The sequence below is a fragment of the Coffea arabica genome, chromosome 4c (genome assembly GCF_036785885.1).
Source record: "Coffea arabica cultivar ET-39 chromosome 4c, Coffea Arabica ET-39 HiFi, whole genome shotgun sequence".
Classification (NCBI taxonomy): Eukaryota; Viridiplantae; Streptophyta; class Magnoliopsida; order Gentianales; family Rubiaceae; genus Coffea; species Coffea arabica.
In genome coordinates, this window is record NC_092316.1 from 9,238,447 (window position 1) to 9,262,300 (window position 23,854).

At 35.5% G+C, this 23,854-nt stretch overlaps 4 protein-coding genes across 9 annotated transcripts; 2 read left to right on the forward strand and 2 right to left on the reverse strand.

The window, feature by feature from the left end:
- Positions 1–3,578: 3,578 nt before the first annotated feature.
- Positions 3,579–6,534, reverse strand: LOC113739826 (uncharacterized). Of its 3 annotated transcripts, none has more exons than XM_027267176.2 (5): positions 6,334–6,534; positions 6,142–6,226; positions 5,434–5,668; positions 5,246–5,350; positions 3,579–4,643 (listed from the first exon to the last, which is right to left on the reverse strand). In XM_027267176.2, the coding sequence occupies exons 3-5, from the start codon at positions 5,615–5,617 to the stop codon at positions 3,907–3,909; spliced, it is 1,026 nt and encodes a 341-aa protein (XP_027122977.1). In that variant the 5' UTR covers positions 5,618–5,668; positions 6,142–6,226; positions 6,334–6,534; the 3' UTR covers positions 3,579–3,906. The 3 variants fall into 3 exon arrangements, with proteins under 3 accessions (XP_027122977.1, XP_071902027.1, XP_027122976.1); XM_072045926.1 differs by having other exon boundaries at positions 6,126–6,226; XM_027267175.2 differs by lacking the exon at positions 6,142–6,226.
- Positions 6,535–9,703: 3,169 nt separating this feature from the next.
- Positions 9,704–13,050, forward strand: LOC113740159 (non-specific phospholipase C6). The gene is made up of 3 exons (XM_027267678.2): positions 9,704–11,181; positions 11,922–12,098; positions 12,373–13,050. The coding sequence occupies exons 1-2, from the start codon at positions 10,098–10,100 to the stop codon at positions 12,020–12,022; spliced, it is 1,185 nt and encodes a 394-aa protein (XP_027123479.2). The 5' UTR covers positions 9,704–10,097; the 3' UTR covers positions 12,023–12,098; positions 12,373–13,050.
- A 1,226-nt stretch (positions 13,051–14,276) lies between these two features.
- Positions 14,277–18,184, forward strand: LOC140003915 (uncharacterized). 3 transcript variants are annotated; one of them, XM_072045927.1, is made up of 6 exons: positions 14,277–14,402; positions 14,897–15,318; positions 15,387–16,516; positions 16,989–17,163; positions 17,271–17,360; positions 17,908–18,184. In XM_072045927.1, exons 2-4 carry the CDS (start codon positions 14,973–14,975, stop codon positions 17,052–17,054), a joined length of 1,542 nt encoding a protein of 513 aa, XP_071902028.1. In that variant the 5' UTR covers positions 14,277–14,402; positions 14,897–14,972; the 3' UTR covers positions 17,055–17,163; positions 17,271–17,360; positions 17,908–18,184. The 3 variants fall into 3 exon arrangements, with proteins under 3 accessions (XP_071902028.1, XP_027122982.1, XP_027122981.1); XM_027267181.2 differs by having other exon boundaries at positions 16,989–17,155; XM_027267180.2 differs by having other exon boundaries at positions 14,294–14,402; positions 14,942–15,318.
- A 540-nt stretch (positions 18,185–18,724) lies between these two features.
- Positions 18,725–23,454, reverse strand: LOC113739828 (GPN-loop GTPase 3). Of its 2 annotated transcripts, none has more exons than XM_027267183.2 (10): positions 23,317–23,454; positions 22,527–22,806; positions 22,193–22,301; positions 22,018–22,099; positions 21,756–21,841; positions 20,985–21,088; positions 20,763–20,893; positions 20,553–20,646; positions 19,920–19,975; positions 18,725–19,045 (listed from the first exon to the last, which is right to left on the reverse strand). In XM_027267183.2, exons 2-10 carry the CDS (start codon positions 22,569–22,571, stop codon positions 18,949–18,951), a joined length of 804 nt encoding a protein of 267 aa, XP_027122984.1. In that variant the 5' UTR covers positions 22,572–22,806; positions 23,317–23,454; the 3' UTR covers positions 18,725–18,948. The 2 variants fall into 2 exon arrangements, with proteins under 2 accessions (XP_027122984.1, XP_027122985.1); XM_027267184.2 differs by having other exon boundaries at positions 22,527–22,800; positions 23,317–23,447.
- Positions 23,455–23,854: the final 400 nt, after the last annotated feature.

Consider the following 23,854-nt stretch of genomic DNA (forward strand, 5'->3'; position numbering starts at 1 on the left):
CAATGGCAAAAGAAGGAAAAGAAATAGCAGGCTTCGCACAAGAGAAGCTTTAGACAATTTGCAAGGAAATCCTTTACCTTGCCACCTGTCAGATAATTAAGAAGCCATGTGGCAAGAGGAAAGGAAAGCATTAAATCTAGTTCTTTTCTTACATACAAGGTAGATATCAATAGTTTTAGGATAGTTTAGTTTAGTTTTGAGTTTTTCTTCTTTTTCCTTTTGTCAGGCGCACGCCAACTGTTCGACAATATTTTCCAATGGAAAAAATATCTTTTACTCTTGCTTTCTAGTGAAAAACGGGATGCCTTTGCACTCAATTAATTTGCATGAAGATTTATTCAAGAGGCGTGGCTAAACCTTCCATCTAGTCGAAGGCCAACTTAAAGGCGCGGTTCCAAATATCTGTGAGATCGAATTAATTTTATTTATTTCTTTTATTCATTGGTATTTGTACGTTTCCTGATTTAATTGCTTATGCTTGTTATGTTATTTGAATATCAATGGCCCGATATTCAAATTAACTTAATGATCTAATGCCAAATTAATTGATTGAATCCGTAATTGTTCAATTGATTAATACCAGTGGCGACTAGCGTGATTGGTTTCATGTTAGGGAAACGTATGATCTAATTTAAACAAACCCTCGTAGCGTGTTTGTTGGTTAGGGTTGGGCTTTTCTAATTATTAATGCAATCGAGTAATTAAATCCTATGGTCGTATCTAGGGTTATTACTTGGTTAGAGAAATAGTTAACGGTCGTACCTTAATTATCAAAAAATTAAGGAAATGCTGGTTGTTCATCGCGTGTATGACAACTACAACCAATCTAGTAGTGAGTAATTGAATTATCTTTGCATCGATGATCAGTTGAATGGACCGTGTCTGAAAAGTTGCATCTTTGGCTAGAGTCATATTGGTTATTGATTAATTTCTATTAATTTCTATTAGTTGTTGTATTAGTTAGTTAATTAGTTATTTTATATTCACCAAAAATCCCCCATACTTTGGACTCTAAAAGAAACGAATTATCCCCAATCCCTGTGGATTCGACCCTACTCACCGCTATATTCAGAATCTATATTTTTTTTGAGTAGGTAATTATTATTGCATATGTTCGACACCCTGTCAATTTTTGGCGCCGTTGTCGGGAACTGGTGCTAGATTAATTTGTTTCTTTTTTTTTAGTTCATTTTATTTTCATTTTTTTTGTAAATTTATTTTCCTCATTTTTTTTGTATATAGTTGATGGCTGCTAACATTCCGTGTTTTGGTGATAGATTGGATTTTGTTTCCAGGGAAGGCAATAAGACTTGTTTTTTTTTTTTCTAAGTTTGCATATTCAGAGGTACTAAACTCTCTTAGAGAAAGAATGGCTGCTGCAACCTGTGAAATTTGTTATGCCTGGGATCATTCAACCGGTATGTGCCCCGAATATCAAGACTACCTGAGTGACTATTTCAAAAAAAAATTTGGAGATTCTTCACCTCGATCTCAAACGTGGTATGACCCTTATTCAAAACGGTATGATCAAGGATGGTGGGATAACTCCAACGTTAATTATGAAAAGGGACCAATGAGTTTTTAACAGCAAGAGTCTCAACAATCGTCATTCATGTCAGAATTGCCCTCACAGACCATCAATGACTCTAAGGAAGGTGAGAGTGCAATTATCCTGACAAGTGATATGGAACTGCAAGAGTCTCAAGAAGGAGGATCCAAAAATGCAGTTGAAAAGGAAGTTGAAGTGGAAGACATGAGACTCCAACATCAAATTACCCTAGTGAACGAATCCAGTAAGCAATTACTAAATGCGATGACACCCACTCCATCCCTTAATCTATATTCCCCTGACTCTTACTCTATAATTTCTGTTAATGAGATTGATTTTGTTATACCGGAAGTGTTTGAGTCTCATTGCAGAAATGAGTTAAGAGTAGCTAATTAGTTATTTTATATTCTCCAAAAACCCCCCATACTTTGGACTCTAAAAGAAACGAATTATCCCCGGTCCCTGTGGATTCGACTCTGCTCACCGCTATATTCAGAATTTGTATTTTTCTTGAATAGGTAATTATTATTGCACAGGCTCGACACCCTGTCACAAATTATGCCAGATAAATAGTTCCAAAATTCAATTGAAGTTGGAGTTGTTTTATCACCAATTGACTGAAACTATAGCAAATTTAGTACTACCGAAAAATTATACGGACAAACATATTCTTATCTTTTGAAGATCCTTGTAAATACTTTATTACAATTTTAACAAAAACAAAGCTCCCAAAGTAGTTAAAAATGGATCTTAATTTATACAAGTTAATAACTTCAATTTCTAATAATTTGTAAAATCTTTACCTACTTAATTTATCAGCTATTGCACCAAATGAAATGATTGTTAGATGTTATCATACAGTAGCATTTGACAAATTTGACCAAAACTCATTCTTATATAGCATAAAGACATCTGGGTATTTTTGGACTGAGGGATTATTTTGCAATCATTAGTGCATTGGGTACAACTAATATAAGCATATGTATTGGTGTAATTTACTGAAATGGTGTCATAGTGCAATTAAAATAAAGAGACTTGCAGCTATTCATTCAATTATGTGAAACAACTCATAATAATACCAATGCATGAATTCCCATGTTAGAAACCCCTGTCTTTGAAACAGCTTCCATACCAGCAATATACCACTATTTACATCTCAATTAAACAGCCAAAAACATAGGTATGTTGATGATTTAATGTCTAAGTATCGATTATGATTGTTCCAATGTCTCCTCTTTCACATTCTTCCTTTTGGTCCCTTTTCGGCTTCCAGGATTAGGTTTAATGCCCTCTAAATTACTCCATTATCCATGCATTTCCTTTTACTCATATTAAGTAGGATTCGGTTAATATGCATTATTATTTACAATAATTTTATTAATATTACTTAATATGCATTGTTATCTTACTCTTATATTTATTCACTTGCTCACCTTGCAACAATATGGATGATATGTACCGATAGGTTCTTGATCAAAAATAACTTATTGGTTAATATGGAAATAATATTCATTTCAACCACTAAAAAATTCTCTTTAATCACAGGCACTAAACACCTGCGCGATACGCGGGCACCTCCTCCTAGTATTAGAAACATAAAAGTTACAAGAATTATTTATGTAGTTAAAACTTCTCTGAATTGTCAAAAAATTGCCTTATATGTTGAGAGTTTTTACAACATTATAGGAGGACTTCTTGATGGTTTAAGCAATGAAATATATATATATATTCAATTGAAGCATTGACAGATTGAGAGAGTCAATCACCCATTATTTAGCACGTATTGCTGAAAAGGTTGATCACCCATTAATTTCTACGTATTATCTAAGTTGTAATAATATGCACGAGTAAATAGAATATCAGTAAGGTGAACATACGACTTGGCTAGGAAATTACCATTATCCATGTAACTTGAAAGAAAGCGGTACAAGAAATTCCTATAAATTTATGAACATCAACTTGTCAGTTAAAACAGCATTTGCATATGGAATTGTAATAAAATACCATAATATATTGTGAAATCTCAAGCTTGAAATGGAAATCCATCGGCTACTAAAGTGGAATTGGATCACTTTCATGCCTTGAGAATTCAGAATGCAGAATGGACATTTTGATACTGCCAAATACAAAGTGAAGCTTCAAGTGAAAACAACTACGCTAACGGTTTCCCAACTTCAACTAAAACTCTCTACTCTCAACTTGAGATCATATACACACGAACCCCACAAGAACTGCTGCTTATCAACCGACAAACGAAAAAAGAAATGATGCTTTACCAAAACTTGGGATTTGCAAGCGATTTAGACCAAGAAAACATAAGTTAGAAGCCAAAGAAGAATACACAGAGAGCAGCCACACTACAAAATATTTGGGAGCTGAGAATCCAATCTTTGCTGCAATTCCTTGATTTTCATGGAGAGCTCAGACTTCTGCTCCTTATAGTTCTGCAAAAGGTAGTCTTTTCCATCTATAACTTCCCTCAACTCATTAACTTCCCTTCGCAGCATTTCAATTTTGCCACCGTTTCTGTCTTTCTCCAAGGAATCCAAATGTCCCTCAACTTCGGAATACTCATTCAAATGGCCATTCCTTAGTTCAGCAGGCCAAACAGGTGCGGAGCTAAGCTTATCACCACAATTGTCTTGTCCCACACAATGATCTGCAATTACTTTCCTCAACCTCTGTATTTCTCTCTCTGAGTCAAACAGATCTCTGTTTGCAGCATCTAGCAGTGCTTGCAGCTGGGTAGAGTGTGTTAGCTGAGTGCTGAGGGAATTCTGCAGTTCTACAATCTGATCTTGCATCTCTATTATCATGTCATCCCGTCTCTTCAGCTGTTGCCTCAGCTTCTGAATCACTTCTCGATTACTGAAAATGTCAGAACCAGCTTCAGAGACGCAAGGTGAATCAGAACTGTTAGAATGGTGGAATGGTTTCTGAGGAAGCTCAAGGCGGTCAGGAGATGACGCCCAGATTACCCCATTCTCTTTGCTGAACTCAGAAGAAGAAACTTTAACAAGAGGCAGTGCCATTTCAGGTTCTGACAGAACTTGGCCATTGCGCTGCTGTTTGATCTCCATTACATTCACAGATCCTATTCATTAATCAATTACCAGAAATTACACAAAATGAACCAGAGAATTATATAGGGACATAAATAAAATCCTGAATACATCCAGAATCAGCAAAAAGGTCTTTAAGTTTTCATGGAACTACATAAAAAAAATTTTGAGGAGATATTCCTTATAATACAGAAAGACAAGAATCTAAGATGTGAAGCAACCACTCCACAAAGAACAGCAGCAAGACCAATATAAACCTAAAAGAAGGTGGAGGTAAACATATACCGGACAATCAATATCCAGGAGAAATTTAAAAGACAAATCAAGCAATTTTTCATTTTTCATTCAGGAGAAATTTAAAAGACAAAAGAACCATTTTTCATCTTTGAAGTGTCAATTCTATGAAAATTGTGCAAAACAAGCAAATGCATCTTATTTCTCGGACATAGTTGTAAGAATACCCCCACATGTATGAAACAGCACCGATTGCATGCCCTACCAAAGTGTGCATCAAGCAACAACCATGTTCAGCTGGAGCAATAACCTATATACCAAAAATCTGAATGGATATTTGTTCTAAAAAAGGAAAATAACTTCCAGCTGAAGGGGAATTAAGGCTAGAGAGAAGCCAGACCAGAAAGGCAATTGCAGCAAGCATTCCCATCTTGATGAAAAGAATATGCATTTGGATGCAAACTGCAGCTCCCTGACTTCTTTCTCTCTGTAAATTTTCCACTCCCTGAATTGTCAAACAACTCTTCAAGACAAAACCATGAAGAAATATGAAAAGGAGAAATGAAATTTATTCATATGTCATATAACCTTTCAAGCTGTTGCTGGTATTGTCCGGTGGCTTCATGTCAAGCACCTGTTTCAGCTTGTAACCCAACCTAATCGATAACGTACTTAGCAAAGCACCACCAGCAATAAGGACCCAATTAGGCCCCTCGCTCTGAAAGCCTTTCTGCCTCTGGGTTCTAGGAACCCCATTTGCTATTGGTTTCATTGCTGGAAGGTACTAATAAGATTGCTCGGGACAACCAAGTGCATCCAGGACCTAAATAGAAATGGACCACATACATTTGGTGAGAAAAAGAAAGGTAGCGGGCCACAATGTAGATCTAGGGCTGCAAAAACAGTGGGTTTTTTTTATTAAATACATAATACTGCTAATAATCAAGCACAAATTTTGCAAACAGTAAACTGATGCCTTGTTACAGAGTTTGCCATCCCTGGTCATAAAGAAGTTCAATATACCAAAGCCAAAAGGCTCTGTCTGTTTTTCTAGATTATTTACTTCACTAACTTCTTGTGATTGAGCAAAAGGACACAAAAGGGGAACACGAATGCCAATTTGGGAATTGATACAATTAAAATGCTGTTTCATTAAATTATCGAATTTGACAACCTACATTTCCATCACAAATTTATCACAGTATCCGACTAAAGCCAAAAACACACAATACTTGACACACACCGGCGTAATAATAAATTAAGCCCGTTAAAAAAAGTACACAGAGAAATCTAAACCAGTCCTTCCTTTATTCATCCCATCATCAAGCACATTTCCATTATAATCCACCCTTTCCAACGCTGAAATTTCTGCAGACAACCACTTAAAAAAAGCCACAAAAGTACGCAACTCAAAAATGGAAAAAAACACAAGTACTAAAAATGAGGAAGAATACGAGGCAGAGGAGTCCGTGTATATGAAAGATGTACCTGACAAAGAAAGAAAGAAAAGGCTGATTGGGGATGAGGGCGGGGCACGGTGAGGCCGGCGGAGAACGGGAGGATCACGGTGGAGCTGGAAATGGCGGACGACTGGGGAGAATGTGAACGTACATTATTTTAGGGTTTTGTCAGCCTAAATTGGGAATAGAATGCTGATACTTGGTGGGTTTTTGGCATGAAGTGTTTAGAGTGTGCTGGACCAATAGGCTTAACTGTCACATTTCTTCTTTTATCTTTTCTCTTTTATTATGTAAACTGTTTTTTCTTTATGTCTCCACACTTTCTTTTTTTTTTTTTTTTTTTTTTTTTATCGTCATAGAGGTATCTGGTAATATCTAATGACCCAACTAATCCTCGGCGGGTAGGGAGAGGCTACCCAACTTTTTCACCTACCGTTTTACCCGGGGTTCGAACCTGTGCGGTGATACTCCCCGAGGGTACTACCACCAGCTCTAGCCCTGAGGGGCTTTTTTGTCTCCACACTTTAAAGTTGAGATTTATTATGTAAACTGTTTTTCCTTTCTCATTGTCTCTACCCTTTTATTAACTTTTAATTTTTCTATATTTATGTCACATTATTTTGTTCAAGTTTAAATAACTGGACTTAAGGTGCGTTTGATAAAACTGAAGTCTGAAAATTGAAGTCTAAAATCTGAATCCATTAAGTTATTAAATTGTTAAATATTAAATCTAATACATTTGAGTGTATATCACATTCAGTGATAAGTGAATGACTTATCACTTATCACTTAATTTTGGGAGCAAATTTTATTTAGAAAATTCAGTGTCACTTAATTAATTCAGATGTTCAATTTTTGGTTATCAAACGATCTGAATATATTAAGATTTGAATTTATTAAATTTAAGTGCTGAATTGGATTCTAAAGAAGTGAGAATTTGTGTAATTCTTGAAATTAAAGTTGACAAAAGATCACAGTTGATATTTTTTTAATGTGCGCTTGGAGGCTTTACGTCGATGAATGTGCGTTACACCAGTGCATATGGAGTTAAGCGGTACGAGTTTCTCAACTTTCAAGTGTAAATTTCAAAGACATAAGGTCCACAGATTTTGTGCGATTTGAGTTTCTCAACTTTCAAGTGTAAATTCCGTTGGAGAAAGTATATAGATTTTGTACTTTAGAGATTGTTGGGTGATTGATAATTTTACATGCGAGAAATTTTGAGAATCTCACCATTGGAAAAGTTTGAAAAGTTGGAGCAGTGACTGCAATTAAGCCAAATCCTTGTGTTTTTACACGTAGAAAGCCTTAAAAAAAACAAAAAATTATTGATTCCTTGTTGTTGTTATTATTTCCCAGGAGACTGCAGGGGACACAATTATTTCACCACATGGACGAAAGTATCCCATAACAACGCAGAGAAACACTAAAGTGGGCTTCTCTTGCATACATTTTTTTTTAATAGAACACTACTTTATATTAGGAAAAGGAGACTTAAAGAGTTTCAAAATAATCTGGAGGTGACTAAATTATCACCGATTCAAACGGGTGCGTAGGCACACATTGACGATATTTCAGAAAAGTCTGAATTTTTAGAATGTAGACAAGAGAATTTGATCATTTGACCTACACCAAAATAGAGTTTAAAAACTTTTTTGATGGCCAACTACTTTATAAGTAGTTGATTGCTTCTTTAGCTTACATTGCTTTGGTTGAAATTCATTTTTGACAAGCTGTAATAACTCATTTTCCGTTGGCATTTAACATGGAAATATTACTATCTAGTACTTGTTATTAATAATAAAATGCAGTCGAATTGATAAGTACAGGTTCAAGTCATTAAGGAGATAAGTGAGAAGTAATTGTTAATCATTTTAAAAGCAAAAAAAGATGCATTCAAGGAGACAAGAAGAATGTGTAAGAAAGAAAGTTGAAATCTTTTGAAAGAAAGGAAAAAAAATAGATGCATTCAAGGAGACAAGGAAAGTGTGTAAGAAAGAAAGTAGAAACAAGTGCATTTAGATAGGAGATTATTTGAGATAATTTTTTTTTGAGAAAAATTATAGCAATTTTTTAATATGATGCATGCAAAATAAAAAAGATGATTGAAAAATATGTTTATGATGCAAGCAACTAATTTTGTTTAAATAACAAACTTATCAAACAAACCCAAAAATTTCGTCTAATTCTTAAAGGTAGAAACTAGAATTTAACTTACCATAATAAACTCTTTTAGATTTCAGTATGACAAAGCTCATAAAGAAAAATGAAGAATCAAGAGGGCAAGAGAAAGAAGAGAAGGAGAAAATAACCTGTTAATACTTAAATTTCTTACTATTATTGCGAGTTATATAGAACTTTTCTTTCGTTTCTTTTCTAAATGAACTAAACAACGGTTGAGCTAAAGGGGGAACAAAACCATATATTTGATTATATACGAAAACAAACAAGAAAATCCAAAAAAACCAAACAAGTTAAATAATTTCTTACATTCTTTTTGTTCTAACACATCTTTCAATGCCCAATTTAACGTCCAGTTGCAATCTTGCTTAAATTAGAAAGAGGTGGCTTCTTGGTTTTGTATTGTAAAGATTGCCATGAAAATACTAAGGGAACATTTTGGAACAATACTAATAAATCACGTGATATTTATATTTAATTTTGAAGTGAAAGTTACTTTTCCATGTATATTTGATTACAGATAAAATTTTAAAAGAAAGTAAGAAGTTAGTGAATTTAATGATAGTTATTAAAATTCTTGTGTGTATTTGCAAGATACAAAATGTAGCAATATCCAAGAATATAAAAAATAAAAGAAATTAACTCTTCATCACTTTCATATTTTTCCCTACGGGTAAAGAACTACTGAATGTGTTTGGACAGGAGATTATTTGAATTATTATTTACAATAATTGCTATAGCACTTTTATAATGTGATTTATGTGGAATAAATCAATCGTTAGAAAGATAAAATATTGATTAAAAAGCGTATTTATAACATAAGTAAAATAGCATTTTTCCTCACAACCAAGTGGCAAACACTATATGTGAGCTAATAATTTCTTGCACAATTTGTGAAACTTGCTAAGGTATACAAAACTGTGGTACTGAAATTGAAGACAAATATTTCCCAACAAAATTATTGGAGCAAAACTGTAAGATTGAGACAAATCGGTCCATTTTCTAATTTCCAAGGACTGTTTGGGAGTTTTGCAATTTTCCACCGACATTTTTCTTGAAAAACATAAGCGTAAATACTTGACTATCCCGTGAAAAAACAAAAAAGACCCAAAATCTGATGAATGAAAGCAGATTCCGCCAAAACTGCGGCTGGATTGCACACGTCGCCCCGCATTTAACCTCCTCTTATCGAAAGCGATATGAGTCAGACATTCAGATGTCATTTTCCTACACTACAGTTTCCCACCACAACTGCACCCTTGTGACTTTTGACTGATAAGAACTGGAAGAACAGAACTCTCGTATTTTCTCAGCTCTTTTTTCCCTTCATTCTTCGATCAAGATGCTTTTCTTTCGCTAGATTTAGCTGCATTTATGACAATGTTTTGAGTATAGGAACATTTTTCTACACGTTGCTACTGCACTTTTTCTTTTTCCCCTACAACAAAAGAGCAGCCTTACTTGCTAATTGCTTTTTTGCTAATTGCACTTTTTCTTCCATTGCCATAGTCACTTCTTCCATCCAGAAATTCATCATTTCTCATCCTAAGAGGGAGGCAAAAATCTGGGTTGGAGTTAGTTTACACTGTTATTGAAAGTTCAAGATCAAGAATGGGAAAATTTGGGCCTAAAGCACCTGCATTTTCCTCTATGTTGCTTTGTCTTGCACTGTTGTCAAGTTTTCGTATCACTCATCAAGCACAGCAGCAGCCCATTAAGACAGTTGTTGTTCTAGTCTTGGAGAACAGATCTTTTGATCATATGATTGGATGGATGAAGGATTACATCAATCCATTGATTAATGGTGTAACAGGGGATGAGTGTAATCCTGTTTCAACTAAGGCTCAACAAACTCAAAGGATCTGCTTTTCTGATGATGCTGAATTTGTGGATCCGGACCCTGGTCACTCGTTTGAAGAGGTGCTGCAACAGGTATTCGGTTCTGGTTCAATTCCTTCAATGACTGGCTTTGTTGAACAAGCACTAACCATGTCGGAGAATCTGTCTGCAACAGTTATGAAAGGTTTTAAGCCTGAGAATTTGCCTGTTTATGCTGCACTAGTTCGTGAATTCGCGGTTTTTGATAGATGGTTTTCTTCAATTCCTGGTCCTACTCAACCTAACAGGCTGTTTGTTTACTCTGCTACTTCTCATGGCTCAACTAGCCATGTGAAAAAGCAGTTGGCTACTGGATACCCTCAACAGACTATATTTGATTCGCTTCATGACAATGGATTGGATTTTGGTATATATTTTCAAAGTTTTCCAACTACTTTATTCTTCAGGAATTTGAGGAAACTGAAGTATATTTTTAAGTTGCATCAGTATGATCTGAGGTTTAAGAGGGATGCAAGAAATGGAAAATTGCCAAGCCTGACTGTGATTGAACCTAGGTACTTTGATCTAATCGGTTTTCCAGGAAATGATGATCATCCATCGCATGATGTTGCTAATGGGCAGAAGCTAGTGAAAGAGATTTATGAGACATTGAGAGCAAGTCCTCAGTGGAATGAAACTCTTTTCATCATCACTTATGATGAACATGGTGGTTTTTATGATCATGTTCAGACTCCTTATGCTAATGTTCCCAATCCTGATGGAAATACAGGACCAGCTCCTTATTTCTTCAACTTTGACAGACTTGGTGTTCGTGTTCCAACAATTATGGTGTCTCCTTGGATCAAGAAAGGAACTGGTAAAACTCACTTCATTTTCTAAGGCTTCTTTGCTCTTCTGGCGCAAAGAACTGTATGATGTTGTATCTCAAATTTACAAATAGAGAAGGGTAAAGTCCAATGGTAACAAAACTTAAAGAGTTCGCAGACAATTACTGACATTTAACTCAACTATCATATAGGACTTATTGATTCTTTAGCTTGATGGATTAGAAGGAAATGGATATGGAGAATATTTTTTCATTCTTTGTCTATATATGGATCAGAAGAAGGAAAAAACGATGAAGAGAAAGCATAAAGAGTAGTTCTGTTTCTAAAATGGTCATGAACTTTATGATATTTATGTGTCAGGATACAGCAAGATGTTGTTTGTTGTATTACCAAAATTTCCTCATCTCAGTTGTAGTAGGTAAGCAGCAGTGGCATTGGCACATGAGCACATGGCTATCTGAAAATTGAAATTCCATTGATTTCTTCATACAATCATATTCAAATGGTTTTTTTTTTTTTTAATTTCTATAATGTTTTAGTGACTGCTATTCTCATGTTAGGTTTTTAACCAATATAATTCATAAGAACTATTATAATATTCTACAGTTTCATGAAGCTAGTGGGTCATGGTTTTCTTCCAATTGAACATATATAAGCTGGGCATCAAACCTGGTTTGCATAATCCCAGAAAAGGAATATACTGGAAAAGGTCTGCTCTTTCTATTGTCTCTTTTGTTTCAGCAAGTTGCTGATCTTGTCCTGTTTGCAGTAATAAGCAGGCCAAATGGACCTACTCCAAACTCTGAGTTCGAGCACTCCTCGGTCCCTGCTACCATAAAGAAGATTTTCAATCTCTCATCCAACTTCTAGACGCATAGAGATGCATGGGCAGGCACTTTTGAACAGGTTGTTGGGGAATTGACCTCCCCAAGAACTGATTGCCCTGGTAAGTTATGCCTGCTGAAGATATTAATCAAGTTATATTTCAAGTGTTAGCTTATCGATCAATCAAAGGGACTGCTTAGAAAAACATACATAAAGCGCTATTAGGAGATAAGATTTTGATCAACAAGGTGGTCTTCCATGAGAGATTGATATGCCTTTGAGTTGTAAAACTTTATAATTACTCCCAGTTTTACACCCTTTCTGCCATTTTTCTATTAGATTAGAATTAAGCTTGCTAAGAATTACTGAAGAGGTTTCCTCTTATCAAATGACAGAGGTCCTTCCTGATGCTTTTCCATTGAGAAGCACAAAAGCAGATGAAAATAAAAGACTCTCTCAGTTCCAGGGAGAAGTAGTGCAATTGGCTGCTGTTCTGAATGGTGACCATTTCTTGAGTAGCTTCCCAGATGACATGGGCAAGAAAATGAATGTTAAAGAAGCTCATGAATACACTAAAGGTGCAGTATCAAGATTCATAAGAGCAAGCAAAGAGGCAATCAAGTTAGGAGCAGCTGAATCTGCCATTGTGGACATGAGATCTTCTCTCACTACTAGATCCTCAAATCACAATTGATGAATCTTGTAGGCATCTCCTTCGTCCATCTTAGTATTTATGCCTACAGATTTCATTAGGCTTCTAGTTCATATTAGCAAAGTCCACAGAACAAATCATAGCAAAACTTATGTATAGTATGACTGTCAGGTTTAGGTGATTGTTTCTGTTCTTAACTGCATTTCTTTAGGAGGTCATAGAAGCATATGAAACAACTCAATATGTCTATTACTAGCTCATAACTTTGAGTTCCAGGAATTGGAGTCTGACTGTCCGTTTGTTGTAGTTATGTTTGTGAAGTTTGAGGCTAGAGCACCCGTTAAAGCTAAGGGCAAGTAGTTTTTGCTCTTTCTGTAAACAATGGACAGTAATACAACATTTCCTATTATACTCAGCAAAATGGCTTGTTCCTTCTTTGCTTGTAAATTTTGCAGCAAGTCTCCTTATTGTACAAAACTGGTGACTAGTGTGCTATTCTATCAGTATATATGGCACAAGGTAGGGGAAATCATCTTTAGCAGCTATCTATATTCAAGGTTATATTCAGGCAGTGCTAGCTGCGACTTTGCAAAACTATAAGAACAGTTCCATCAGTCCTATCCGGCTCCTCAATGAATCCAGTTTGTGCGCCAAGCATTCCAAGCAACAACGGATTGTTTTAAACACCAGATAAAGATCACTGGGACTAATTTGACCATGCAAGATCCAAGCTTTTGAATTATTGTCAGAACTTGATGCAAAGGTGATCCAGATAACAATTTTGCATTGTTAATTCTAGGTGAAACAATATGATTTAGTGCTTCTTATATTATATGACCATCAGGCCATATTTCATGAAAAACATTTTCAACCTGATCTGTTCTGAACAAGACTACTGAGAAAGAACAAACCCAATATTATTATTTATTGGTACATGGGATTAATAACTTGGACATGGGATAATCGAGACAATCACCTGCATCACTAAACTCTACTAATTTCACTTTTGAATGATTAGGTAATGCTGAATGCAGTAGTTCTTTTTGACCTCTGACATGATAAAAAAATGACCAGTTCGAGCCAGAACCAGACATGATCAAGACGTTTCACTACCAAAAATTAAAAAATTTTAAAGCAAATGAGTTAATGAAATTACTTAGTATATGCAGTTTGAACGTAAAAAAGGCTAAAAGAAAGGTCAAGTTCATCTTTAAGATATGCATTATGCATATAATTTAGAAAATTAATCATGTACTCTAGGATCATCATCAAAAAACACCAAGAACTAATATACTATTCGCTCATAGGTATAATTCTCAAGAACAAAGTTTTGGTTTTACAGCCGTGCTTAAATCAGACATTAGTAGTGACTTTCTTATCAACGATGATGTTTTCTTATCATAAGAAATCACCATCGGTAGATTTTAAATTTTTTTGTTTGTTGTAAAATCTAAAAAACAAACAAGTATATGAGAGCAACTTACTCTTCAAAATTAAAGTATAAAATCATGCGAAATAATCAAATGAGAAGGCCTTTACACTAAATTTGTTTTGCATGGTAAGGTAAAACATGAAGGACTAAATTGTAACTATTACAAAACATAAGGGACCTAGAATACAATTTTTCCCTTTCTCGTCTTGCTTTTACACCTATCTCTTCATCATTCGAGGCCCATTTTATCCCCGGTTAATTCCCAATAAAATTAGGGCACGGCAGCTGCTGGGGAAGCTATTCTGCACCACCCTTTCTATTTCCCTCGATTCCCATTCCAGGTGAAATTTCAGTTCTACCATTTATAGCAAATAAATAAATCACCGCAACATTATAGTCTTTGTGCTAATCTAGGTTATGGTAAATTAATTACCAGATAATTAGCATTGTTTTTGGGCTTGGTATTGATAATTAGCAGTATTTCTGGATTAAATTTGAGATATTTAGGATATTATTATTGTGCTAAGTTGTAGCAAATGCAGCAGTTTGTTAGTTAGATTCCAAGCTTGTTCCTTGGCTCGCTCACTTGTGATTTTGGGCTTTCCTAGTCATTGGAAAAAATTTTGAGATTAATAATGTTCAGGTTTCTGAATTCTGGTTTCGATTTTTGGAGCAATAAAAATTCATATACTGTCATCTCATCTCGTGATTAGAGTGTATAACAGTGATTACTGATCGAAAGAAGCAGCTAATGATTTCGATTTCGTGTGTTATTGAATATCTTGGTTATTTAATTTTTCTAATGGAAGTAATTTGTTTTGATGGTATTGGTTAGATTGTGCCAAGTTGCCTTGTTATAAGGGATTTAGTTTGGACTCAGGTGTCTTGTGGAGCGATTGATCGTTCTCTTCATGATGATTCAGTTGTTTCTTTCGGCTTCTAATTGGAGCAATGATGGGAACGATGAATTGTTTGAAAAGAGGAAAGCACTTCTTAGGGAGCTAGAATCAGTTTTGTGGTTGTTAATGACTTCAGGGGGCCGTTCTGAAGTTCGACTTTGGCTCTGCAACACTATTGCGGGCATAAGTTCAATCAGTCCCCACCATCAGCAGGAACTCTTTGTGAGGTTATTAACAGCTCATACGGCAAAGCGACGCCTAGCATCCCAATTTCTTCAGTTGCTTTTTGAAAAGGAGCCCAAAAAAGCAGGGCGTATTATTGCAAAGAAAAGCTCCATGTTGGAGAATTTCTTCAGAGGCAAGTTACTGTGCCAAGGAAACTTTGGTTTGTATTTAGGTTCCTCTGCTAATTATTGTTAAATGCAGGAAACCCGAGGCGGATCTTGCAGTGGTTCTCTAATTTTAGTGGGGGCACTGGCTTGGGGCACAGAAAGGGGGCTAAGGCTTTATCCCATTATGCTTTTGTGCATCGAGATGTTTGTTGGGAGGAACTGGAGTGGAAGGGAAAGCATGGCCAGTCACCTGCAGTGGTTGCTACGAAACCTCATTACTTTCTTGATTTGGACGTCCAACGCACAGTAGAGAATTTTCTTGAATATGTGCCAGAGTTTTGGTCATCCAGCGAATTTGCTGAGTCATTGAAGGATGGAGAGATATTGAAAATAGATAAAAAGTTTTTTGTTAATATGTTCGTAAATTTGATGTATAAGGAGGACATGAAAGAACTATGGGGCATCATAGATGAATTTCTAATTAAGGAACCCTTCTCCTCTCTGTGCCATCACCTTCTTATCATTCTTGAAGAGCAGGAGTTATCATACTTTATGGACTTGATCAGTAAATTTCTTAAATCAAGGTCTGAAGTTGTTGAGTATGACAGTCCGTCTTTTTGGCTTGAAGTTATACTATCAAAGTGCAGTATTACTTCTATTGATCAATTACTACTGTTAAATGCCATGACTAGTCAAGCACGCCAGCTTCTGCGACTTGTTCGTGAAGAAGGTAATCTGGATGAAAAAGAAAAAGTTAAGAATATAGTTTCTCAGGTTTGTTCTTCTTCAAGTCGTGCTGATAGTTTGGCTCCAATTATGGATGAATGGTCCAAGAAGAAAAATTTAGAGTCAATAAGATGGTTAGGATTGCAGTCTTGGGCAATCTTTTTTAGGTTGTCGGAGGAATTTCGGACATCTGAGTCCTGGGAGTCCTTATTTTCTAGCAACGGCATAGGTTTTCGAAAGTCTGACAAGTATAGATTGCTAGAAGATGACGAATATTCAGAAGAAAGTGAATCTGATTGGGATGACAGGCCTTCAGGTAAAGTTAGGCATAAGAAGAAAGGAAGGCATATTAAGAAAAGGAGAAGAAAGCATAAATTAGAAGAAAGCCATGGTGAACGATTGATAGATCTGGATGTGTCAGATAACGGCCTGGATTTGCAATTTAAGGCAGGTGACTGGTTGCTGTCTACTGATCAGTATTCTACTACATGGAGCAGTGTAAGTTAACTTCAATCTTGCTCTAATCTCTCTTGATTTTGCAATAGGATTGCCTCGAATTCTCTTTTTAATCTCTTTTCAAATAGGTCAATATAGTCACATGTTCTGCAAGTTAGTGAATGCATTTTGTCATCCATTTGTTAGACTAGGGGCAGTCAGATAATCTGCCAATTAGTTCATCACTTAGATGTAGCTAAGAAGACTACCTTAATCTTCTATTGCTTAATTTATGGTTATTGGTTTATTTTTTTTTTGCCTGGTGAGCTGTTTATTTGTACAGTGCTTTCTGTCCCTTCTTCCTTCTCCCTTCTCTCAATGCATGTTCTATACTGTTGTAAACCCCCTTCCCCCAAAAAGAAAATGGTCCATTTCCACATTTTATGATTGGTGTTAAATTGTTTTAGTTCTCTCTCTCTCTCTCTCTGTGTATATATATATAAATATATAACGACTTTTTTTTTTTTGGGTGCAGGTAGACCTGCCGGAACATATATCGAAGCATTGCTTCTATACATGGATAAAATTTGTTATTACCTAAATTTGGAGACATGGATTCTCTCTGCATGCTGTGTTAGATTATTCAGAGTTCTGATGGGGGACATGCACTATACACTATCTTATTCAAGTTGGAGAAATAAGGTGTAAAGGTTTGTTAAAACGAAATGTCATGATTCTTCCCTTTCTGTCAGCTGTAATTTTTTTTCAAGTCATAGTTATTCTGATCTAACGATTGAGGTATTGTTGCGACGTGAAGGAATTCAAGTGGATCAGAAGATAGCTCTACATTCTTGGTCATCCTCTCTGAATGCCACTTTGTGATCCTTGGGCTTTCATGCATCAAACAGTATGCTTCCTTGTTCTCTTAATTTTTGTTCTGGAGTCATTTCTTAGTTATGCTTTGTGGTCTGATTCGGGGCTCAAGAATTTGACATCCTGAACTGATTAGTGTTGTGTTAAATGACTACCTGGGTAAAATTCTTCGACACAAGTCCTTACAATGATTAAAATGCCTAGCCCCTGCCTCCTCACCCTCAACTCCCAGTCTCCCGCCCCTCGTTTCTACCTCCCTTTTTCCCTCTTTTCCATACCTCTTTCTAGGCTTGCCTTCATTTTCCACTTGTCATAACAGATGGCACAAGAACCTAATATATTAAGTGGCAATCCCATCATCTACACTGCCTAATCAAATTATACTGATAACTCCGGATATCATTTAAAAGCACTGTTTGAATCCTGTGCCCTCCTGTTTTCCCCTTGCCATTTCATGTCATATCCCATGGAAGAGCATGCCACTCTTGATTAACCTTGATGACTGCGTCTGTTGGTTTAAAGTCTTCAGTTCTAAGCAAAATGCTAGCTTTGACAAGTTTTTTTGGTTTTTGGATTCACAGGTGTATCTTTGCTGCGTTGCTTTTCTTCATTCATGGAAGGAATGCTGCTCTCAGGCTGAAGCTCTATGAACATCATACAACCTATCATGGCTTGATGCTCGACAGTCATAAGCATTAGTAAAGAAAACAAATATCTAGTTTAGGTCATTTAGTTCAATGACGGTGCTGTCATGTTGTGTGGTTTATTGTACAGAGCTTTATTATCAGCTTCAAAGTAGTGAAAAACTAGATTTGTATACACAAGTGGGTATTGCAAAGTTTGTTATCTTTTTTTTTTTTGGGATTATTTCCCGAATGTTCTGGATACAGTAACCTCTGACTTCAACTTCTTACATCGTCATTATTAAGGAAAATTAAAAGAATGAGAAGGAAGAAAACCCGTTATCCCTCTTACCCTGAAGTACGATTTGCTTGAATCATATGAAAATTTCTCAATTTGAGACTCTCTACTGCGTCATTGTTGCTGGGCCAAAGCACAGGAACTTTTAAACCATAAAACGCCCTGAATGATTTTGAATCAAATTGATATAGATTTCTTGCATCCTATTTTCCTCCTCCTTTTATGTCTTCCTCTTCTTTCCTCTCCTTTCCCATTTTGAACTTTTTATTTCACCTATTACGAAGCAGCTTACCTAAAGCAAAGTTTAACTTTTACAGAAAAGTAGTGTTCCCAAAAGCAAGAAATTAGTGCCAGCAACACAAACCGGAATCCCTTCTTGTTTCTAGCAATTTAATTGACGCATGCTGATTGCTCCAAACGTAGAAATCTGTGTTGTGCAGAACTTCACAGATCTATCCGCAAACAGAAAAAAGAGACTTCCCACACATGGTTTAGGCTCCCATTCTCATTCTTTCCAGTTAGCAACCGAATGCAACTCATAGATGAGATGAAAAGCATTTCAAATACTTGCTACTACACTGAAATTAAACATTTACAAAATGTAACTTCACTAATGATCTTGTGTAATTCGAGCTGCCACTGGCCAACCTTGCCAGAACTTGGAAATAGCCTAAAGAAAATTGACAGATAGCTATATAATTTCAATCATCATCTTCCGGGTCAAAATCTTTAATCTTCACATCAGCATCTTCTCCATACTGAATGCAGTTATCAATTTGTGACAAGATGTACTGTATACTGCAAGTAAGAGCAGAGAAATTAAAGTTATACCTTAGCAGCGATAACCTACTTAAGTTTGGAAAACTCAAAAATTTGCTAAACTAATTCGGCTAAAGCAAATGCGACAAGAACCGTTTCAATCCATGCACAAACTAGATTGGCAAAGAGTAGGACAATATACAATGCAAAGGGTGTTGCTGAACATCCAAAGGAAGAATATTTCCATGATGAGGAGTTTCCACAGTTTTAGATAATATAAGTATTTCCAAAGTAGCTCCTAAGTACATGCAAAAGTTTAATGCTAAAAGATCTGGCAATAGAATAAAGCATTTGACAATTATATACACTACAGGTTTAGAACCAAAATCACATTTCACTGTGGCTTATTGCTGAGGCACAGGTTGTTTATGCCACTGGCAAGCTAGTTGAACTTTGGTACTTGGCTATCAAATACAAACATCCTTTCTAGAAAAAGGAAACATATGCATATATCTGAACATCAGAAGGCATAAATGGCCTATGCTCATACCAACAAAGAGCACTACGTCTACTAGATGCCCTTTTTTCTTTTTCACTTTTTATTTCTCGGCTAGTAGGGGGGCAGAGGCAAATGTGACTGAAAAGACAATGATCCATCTGCCCTAATTCGACTAAATGTGATGTCTTCTAAGTTATAATAACAAGGGTACAATCTTTTCCTTTAAAATCAATGAAAGCTCACCATGAGACCAATGACTCTCCTCCCACACTCCTCATAAAATCCAGTCAAGGTAAAAAGATACTACAGAAAGCAAAAAGTTTCATAGCATGAAAATGTTATTGTAAAGTCCTAAACTTCTAAGACTTCCATACATCTATAAATCTTTATCACAAAAATAAAAAAGGTACGCACCTGCTTTCTTTGCTCAAGTCAAGAGGCAAAAAGCTGACCATGCTATACTGATCCACCTGTTGCAAGAAAAAATAGTCAAGCAGTCACATCCTCCGCATAATACATGAGGTACTCTGACATGGACATGGTATACAAGTCAAACTACTAATTTGTGTATATACTAAGCCCAAAATGAAGGCGAAACAATAACCTACATGGAACACATGAAAAACAATATTTCAAATAAATACCTCCACCTGATTTTATTTCCAATGAACATTCACAACACTAAGACATTAGACATGATTAAATGCAGCATTACATAAATTGAAGTGAACAACAAGTGAATATCTAATACTGTAGAGGACTTTAAGCTATTGGTTGTCCATCAAACAACAGTTAAAGGCGCCAGTTAATACCAAAAGCTTTTGTACAATGTCCACAAAGGTGAAAGGATGAACTAAGCATAATAACTAAATGATTCCAAACTTAGCAACAAATAAAAGAGAAGTCGTTCTATGTGACAGAGCCATAACAAACCCACTACATGATAGCCCCAGACAACATTTCATGCAAATGGAACGAGATCCTGATAGCCCCAGACAACATGATAACCTACTATACACAAAAGTATTTGTCAAACCAAGAACTCACCAATTCAATTAAAGACTTGTTAAGCTTTTGAAACCGTGGAGCCATCCGTTGATTCAACTCAGGCAGCAAATTTTGAGGCTCGGGATTCAGGTAACTACAGAATACAGTCAGAAGAAGGAAAGCAAAGGAAGGTCAAAAACAAAATTGATTCAAATTCTGACAAGTATGCATTTGTAAGTAGAAAAGTGACAAAAGATTAGAAGCACTAACTTTTCAATGTCCCTTTTGTTTGTCACAAGATCCATCTTGGAGAGAATATTAACATGGGGAAGTTCAAGTTGAACCATCGCTGAAAGTGACGCCATACAACCACTTATAAACTTGGTCACATCTGTGATGAACTATACACAAATATATGACGTATCAAGTTCCAGCTCATGCAAGTGTGGACAATTTATCTGCCAAGCATACAGCATTAAAAAATATATATACCTGGGAATCAAGCAAGTACACAGCACAGACATTGAAATTCTTACGCTTTAGATGCTCCACAAAGTTTTTCAACACGGGAACATGTGAAAAAAGTTCTATTTGTCCTGTACCAAGGAGAGCAAGGAAAATCAAAATTAGAAATTTTGGGTTTCTCGGTTCAGCCATTGACAAGTTTACCAATTTGAATTGGATGCATCTACAGCAAAAGATGAACATGAAGAAACACTATCCTGCAACTATAAGCCTTTGTTTTAAAACATTCCAATTAGTCAACAAGTTATTAATATTTTGGGAACTTTATGAAAGATTTCATTCCAGTGTTTCAATAATATCTCAGTTCTCAAGAATTAAGAGTTAACCAACATAAAGCTGACATATCCCTGATTAAACAGAAAACAGAATAGGTACTTATTAAGCTAAAAAATTTCTTCACGCTAAAACTACTAAGATACCGCATGAACACTGACTATAAACAGGAAAGCAATAAATCAAGCCATGTCCAGAGAACCATACATCTGTGCATTTTAATTTTCAGATAAACAAATTGGAGTTGCATTTTACAATAGCTTCAACAATTTATCCAGCAAAAGGAAGAAAGCAGTGGGTTTCCTCATGAATCACAATTTTTCATCTCACTCAATAGAAAGTTTATGGTTTGCAAAGTCCTGTGTATACCATTTGTACTTTTTTTGGAAAAAGATGTTGTTCAAGTTTTCATCCATTATACTTAATGAATGCAAAAGAAGAAACCAAGTATCAGAAAATAAGAACCTGGACAGTCAAAAACTAAATAATCATCATCTAAGTAGTTATCCAGCTCTTCTGTCAGCCAATCATCCAAATTGTCTTCAAGGTGTCTGTGCATCAAGATTTAAGGCCATACAAGATAGATCTTATCCTCACATGATGAAACAAACGGACTCCATTACTTTATTGTCTAAGAATTAAAAGTTCTTTTTCATGACAGAAAACAAAACAAATGCCAACTGTGAGAAAAGGAACAAAAATTAGTAAATATTGTAAGGAAGGATACTCCATGCAATAAACAAGACCACCATTTGGACCAAGACCGAGTTCCTCCATAACATCCTCCAAAGATATGAGTTCTCGAATGTCTGCAAAGATTCATGAGTTAATCTTTTAGGAACCAATGAGAACCCAGGATGACTAATTGATCAGGTAAAAATCTAGCTACTGGCACTACTCACCCATGGCAACCGGATAGTCAAAACTTTCTGCAGCAGGATCCAAGTTCACAATGTGAATTTGTCGTCCCACAGTTTCACAATGTTGGTATAAACTTGAGCAATAAGTGGACTGTCTTGAGAAAACAAAACATTAGTAACAGCCCTCACAAAACTATCATAGTATCGTATACATCCTGTACATGGCAAAAGCAAGCTAAAATTTTATATACAACTCTTTTAACAGTTAAGTGGAATACTTAGATGCAAAAACGCATACTAGATGAACAAAGATAATACATCATAAAGCAAATCTATTTTAGCTGCTATTAAAGGGTAAAAAAATTTGCTCAATTACCTTTCCACTGCCAGCAGGGCCAATAACGAGCTGAGCATAGCCCATGGTAGCTTTCTCTCTTTTCTTTTCCTCTTAATTTGTTTCTTGGACTATACCTTTCTCAATTAAAATATGGAAGTACGGACGAAATTACAAACGCAAAAGATCCCGAGGATTGCAACCAAAGCATATGTAGCAAACCAAACAACAGCAGCAAACACTATGTGCAGTACATCAGAGTGACCCATAAGCATGCATTATACCACCACAAACATAATCATGGCAACAACATCACCTGAAACTGGAAAATAGTTCACATTAGAATAACAACCCTCAGATTTTCAGACTTTTTACTTAAAACCTCAACTAAAATAAACTTTTCAACCAAAACCCATGTCTAAAATCAAAACCGATGCACAGAAAATAAAAAAAAAAATCCATAAGTTTCTTTAGACAACCAATCAACAGGTTAATTTTCTTTTTCTTTCTTTTTTTTTCCTTTTGTAATTATTATCAAAGCAAATTTCAATGTCATTACTGCGGCAGGCAAGAAAATTACCAACAAACTCAGATTGAATGAGGCCTTTTAGTTTTAGTCAATGAAGCAAAAGAAAGTTGACGCCTTTATGAAGGAAAGCACAAGAAGATTATGCAGAATTTTATGCAGGATTGCATTGTTTTATTACTTTATTTAACAGCTTATATGTTTCTTTATGAACAACGAACGAATAATTTCAGATAATCAATGGCGGCGGGAGATCATCAAAAGAGAGATATAGGAGAAAGAAAAAGGAGGGGAGAATATCGGTACCCGGATCCTGACCGGCGGCGAGGGAAACTTGAGCAGCGATCAAGGAGAGACAGTGAGGGAAACAAAGGAAGAATCTTTAAAAGGAGGTTTACACCCATTAAGCATCACGTGCTTTTCACGCTCTCACTTTGTACTTGTGACTTGACTTTTGGACAATAATTTGTTTTGTGGAATATTTCACTTGTGACAAAAATATTTCTAGAAAAGTATTTATTAAAGAATTAGAACTAACTTTTTAGCAATTTGTGTTCATTACAATTGGCATATTTAATTATTTATAGAATCTTACCCTAATGAGAATACCCTTTTGAAATTTTTAACTGGACATTAAATTTTTAATCAATATAGAAAAATTCATATAGTAGTAAAAAATTAAACAAATTTATTTGATATACTCTCTATTTATCGAAGAATATTATTAAAGAAGAGTTACACATAGCATGCGACAAAGAGGAATATCAATTTTTTTCTATATTTATTTGTGTAAAGTGGTGAAATCTTAATACTGTATTAATTTTATTTGGTAAAAGGAAAAAAA

Excerpts from the sequence above, each read along its gene's own strand:
- LOC113739828 (XM_027267183.2), bottom strand. The coding sequence starts at position 22,571 with ATGGGCTATGCTCAGCTCGTTATTGGCCCTGCTGGCAGTGGAAAG. Across the intron at positions 20,894-20,984 it reads TGTACTTGCTTGATTCCCAG|TTCATCACAGATGTGACCAA; the intron begins GTATATATATTT and ends ATTTGTGTATAG. Across the intron at positions 19,046-19,919 it reads GACTTGAGCAAAGAAAGCAG|TATACAGTACATCTTGTCAC; the intron begins GTGCGTACCTTT and ends TCTTACTTGCAG.
- LOC113740159 (XM_027267678.2), top strand. The coding sequence starts at position 10,098 with ATGGGAAAATTTGGGCCTAAAGCACCTGCATTTTCCTCTATGTTGCTT. Across the intron at positions 11,182-11,921 it reads TTGGATCAAGAAAGGAACTG|TAATAAGCAGGCCAAATGGA; the intron begins GTAAAACTCACT and ends TCCTGTTTGCAG.
- LOC140003915 (XM_072045927.1), top strand. The coding sequence starts at position 14,973 with ATGATGATTCAGTTGTTTCTTTCGGCTTCTAATTGGAGCAATGATGGG. Across the intron at positions 15,319-15,386 it reads GTTGGAGAATTTCTTCAGAG|GAAACCCGAGGCGGATCTTG; the intron begins GCAAGTTACTGT and ends TGTTAAATGCAG. Across the intron at positions 16,517-16,988 it reads ATTCTACTACATGGAGCAGT|GTAGACCTGCCGGAACATAT; the intron begins GTAAGTTAACTT and ends TTTTGGGTGCAG.
- LOC113739826 (XM_027267175.2), bottom strand. The coding sequence starts at position 5,617 with ATGAAACCAATAGCAAATGGGGTTCCTAGAACCCAGAGGCAGAAAGGC. Across the intron at positions 5,351-5,433 it reads TACCAGCAACAGCTTGAAAG|GGAGTGGAAAATTTACAGAG; the intron begins GTTATATGACAT and ends TTGACAATTCAG. Across the intron at positions 4,644-5,245 it reads TTGCTGCAATTGCCTTTCTG|GATCTGTGAATGTAATGGAG; the intron begins GTCTGGCTTCTC and ends ATTAATGAATAG.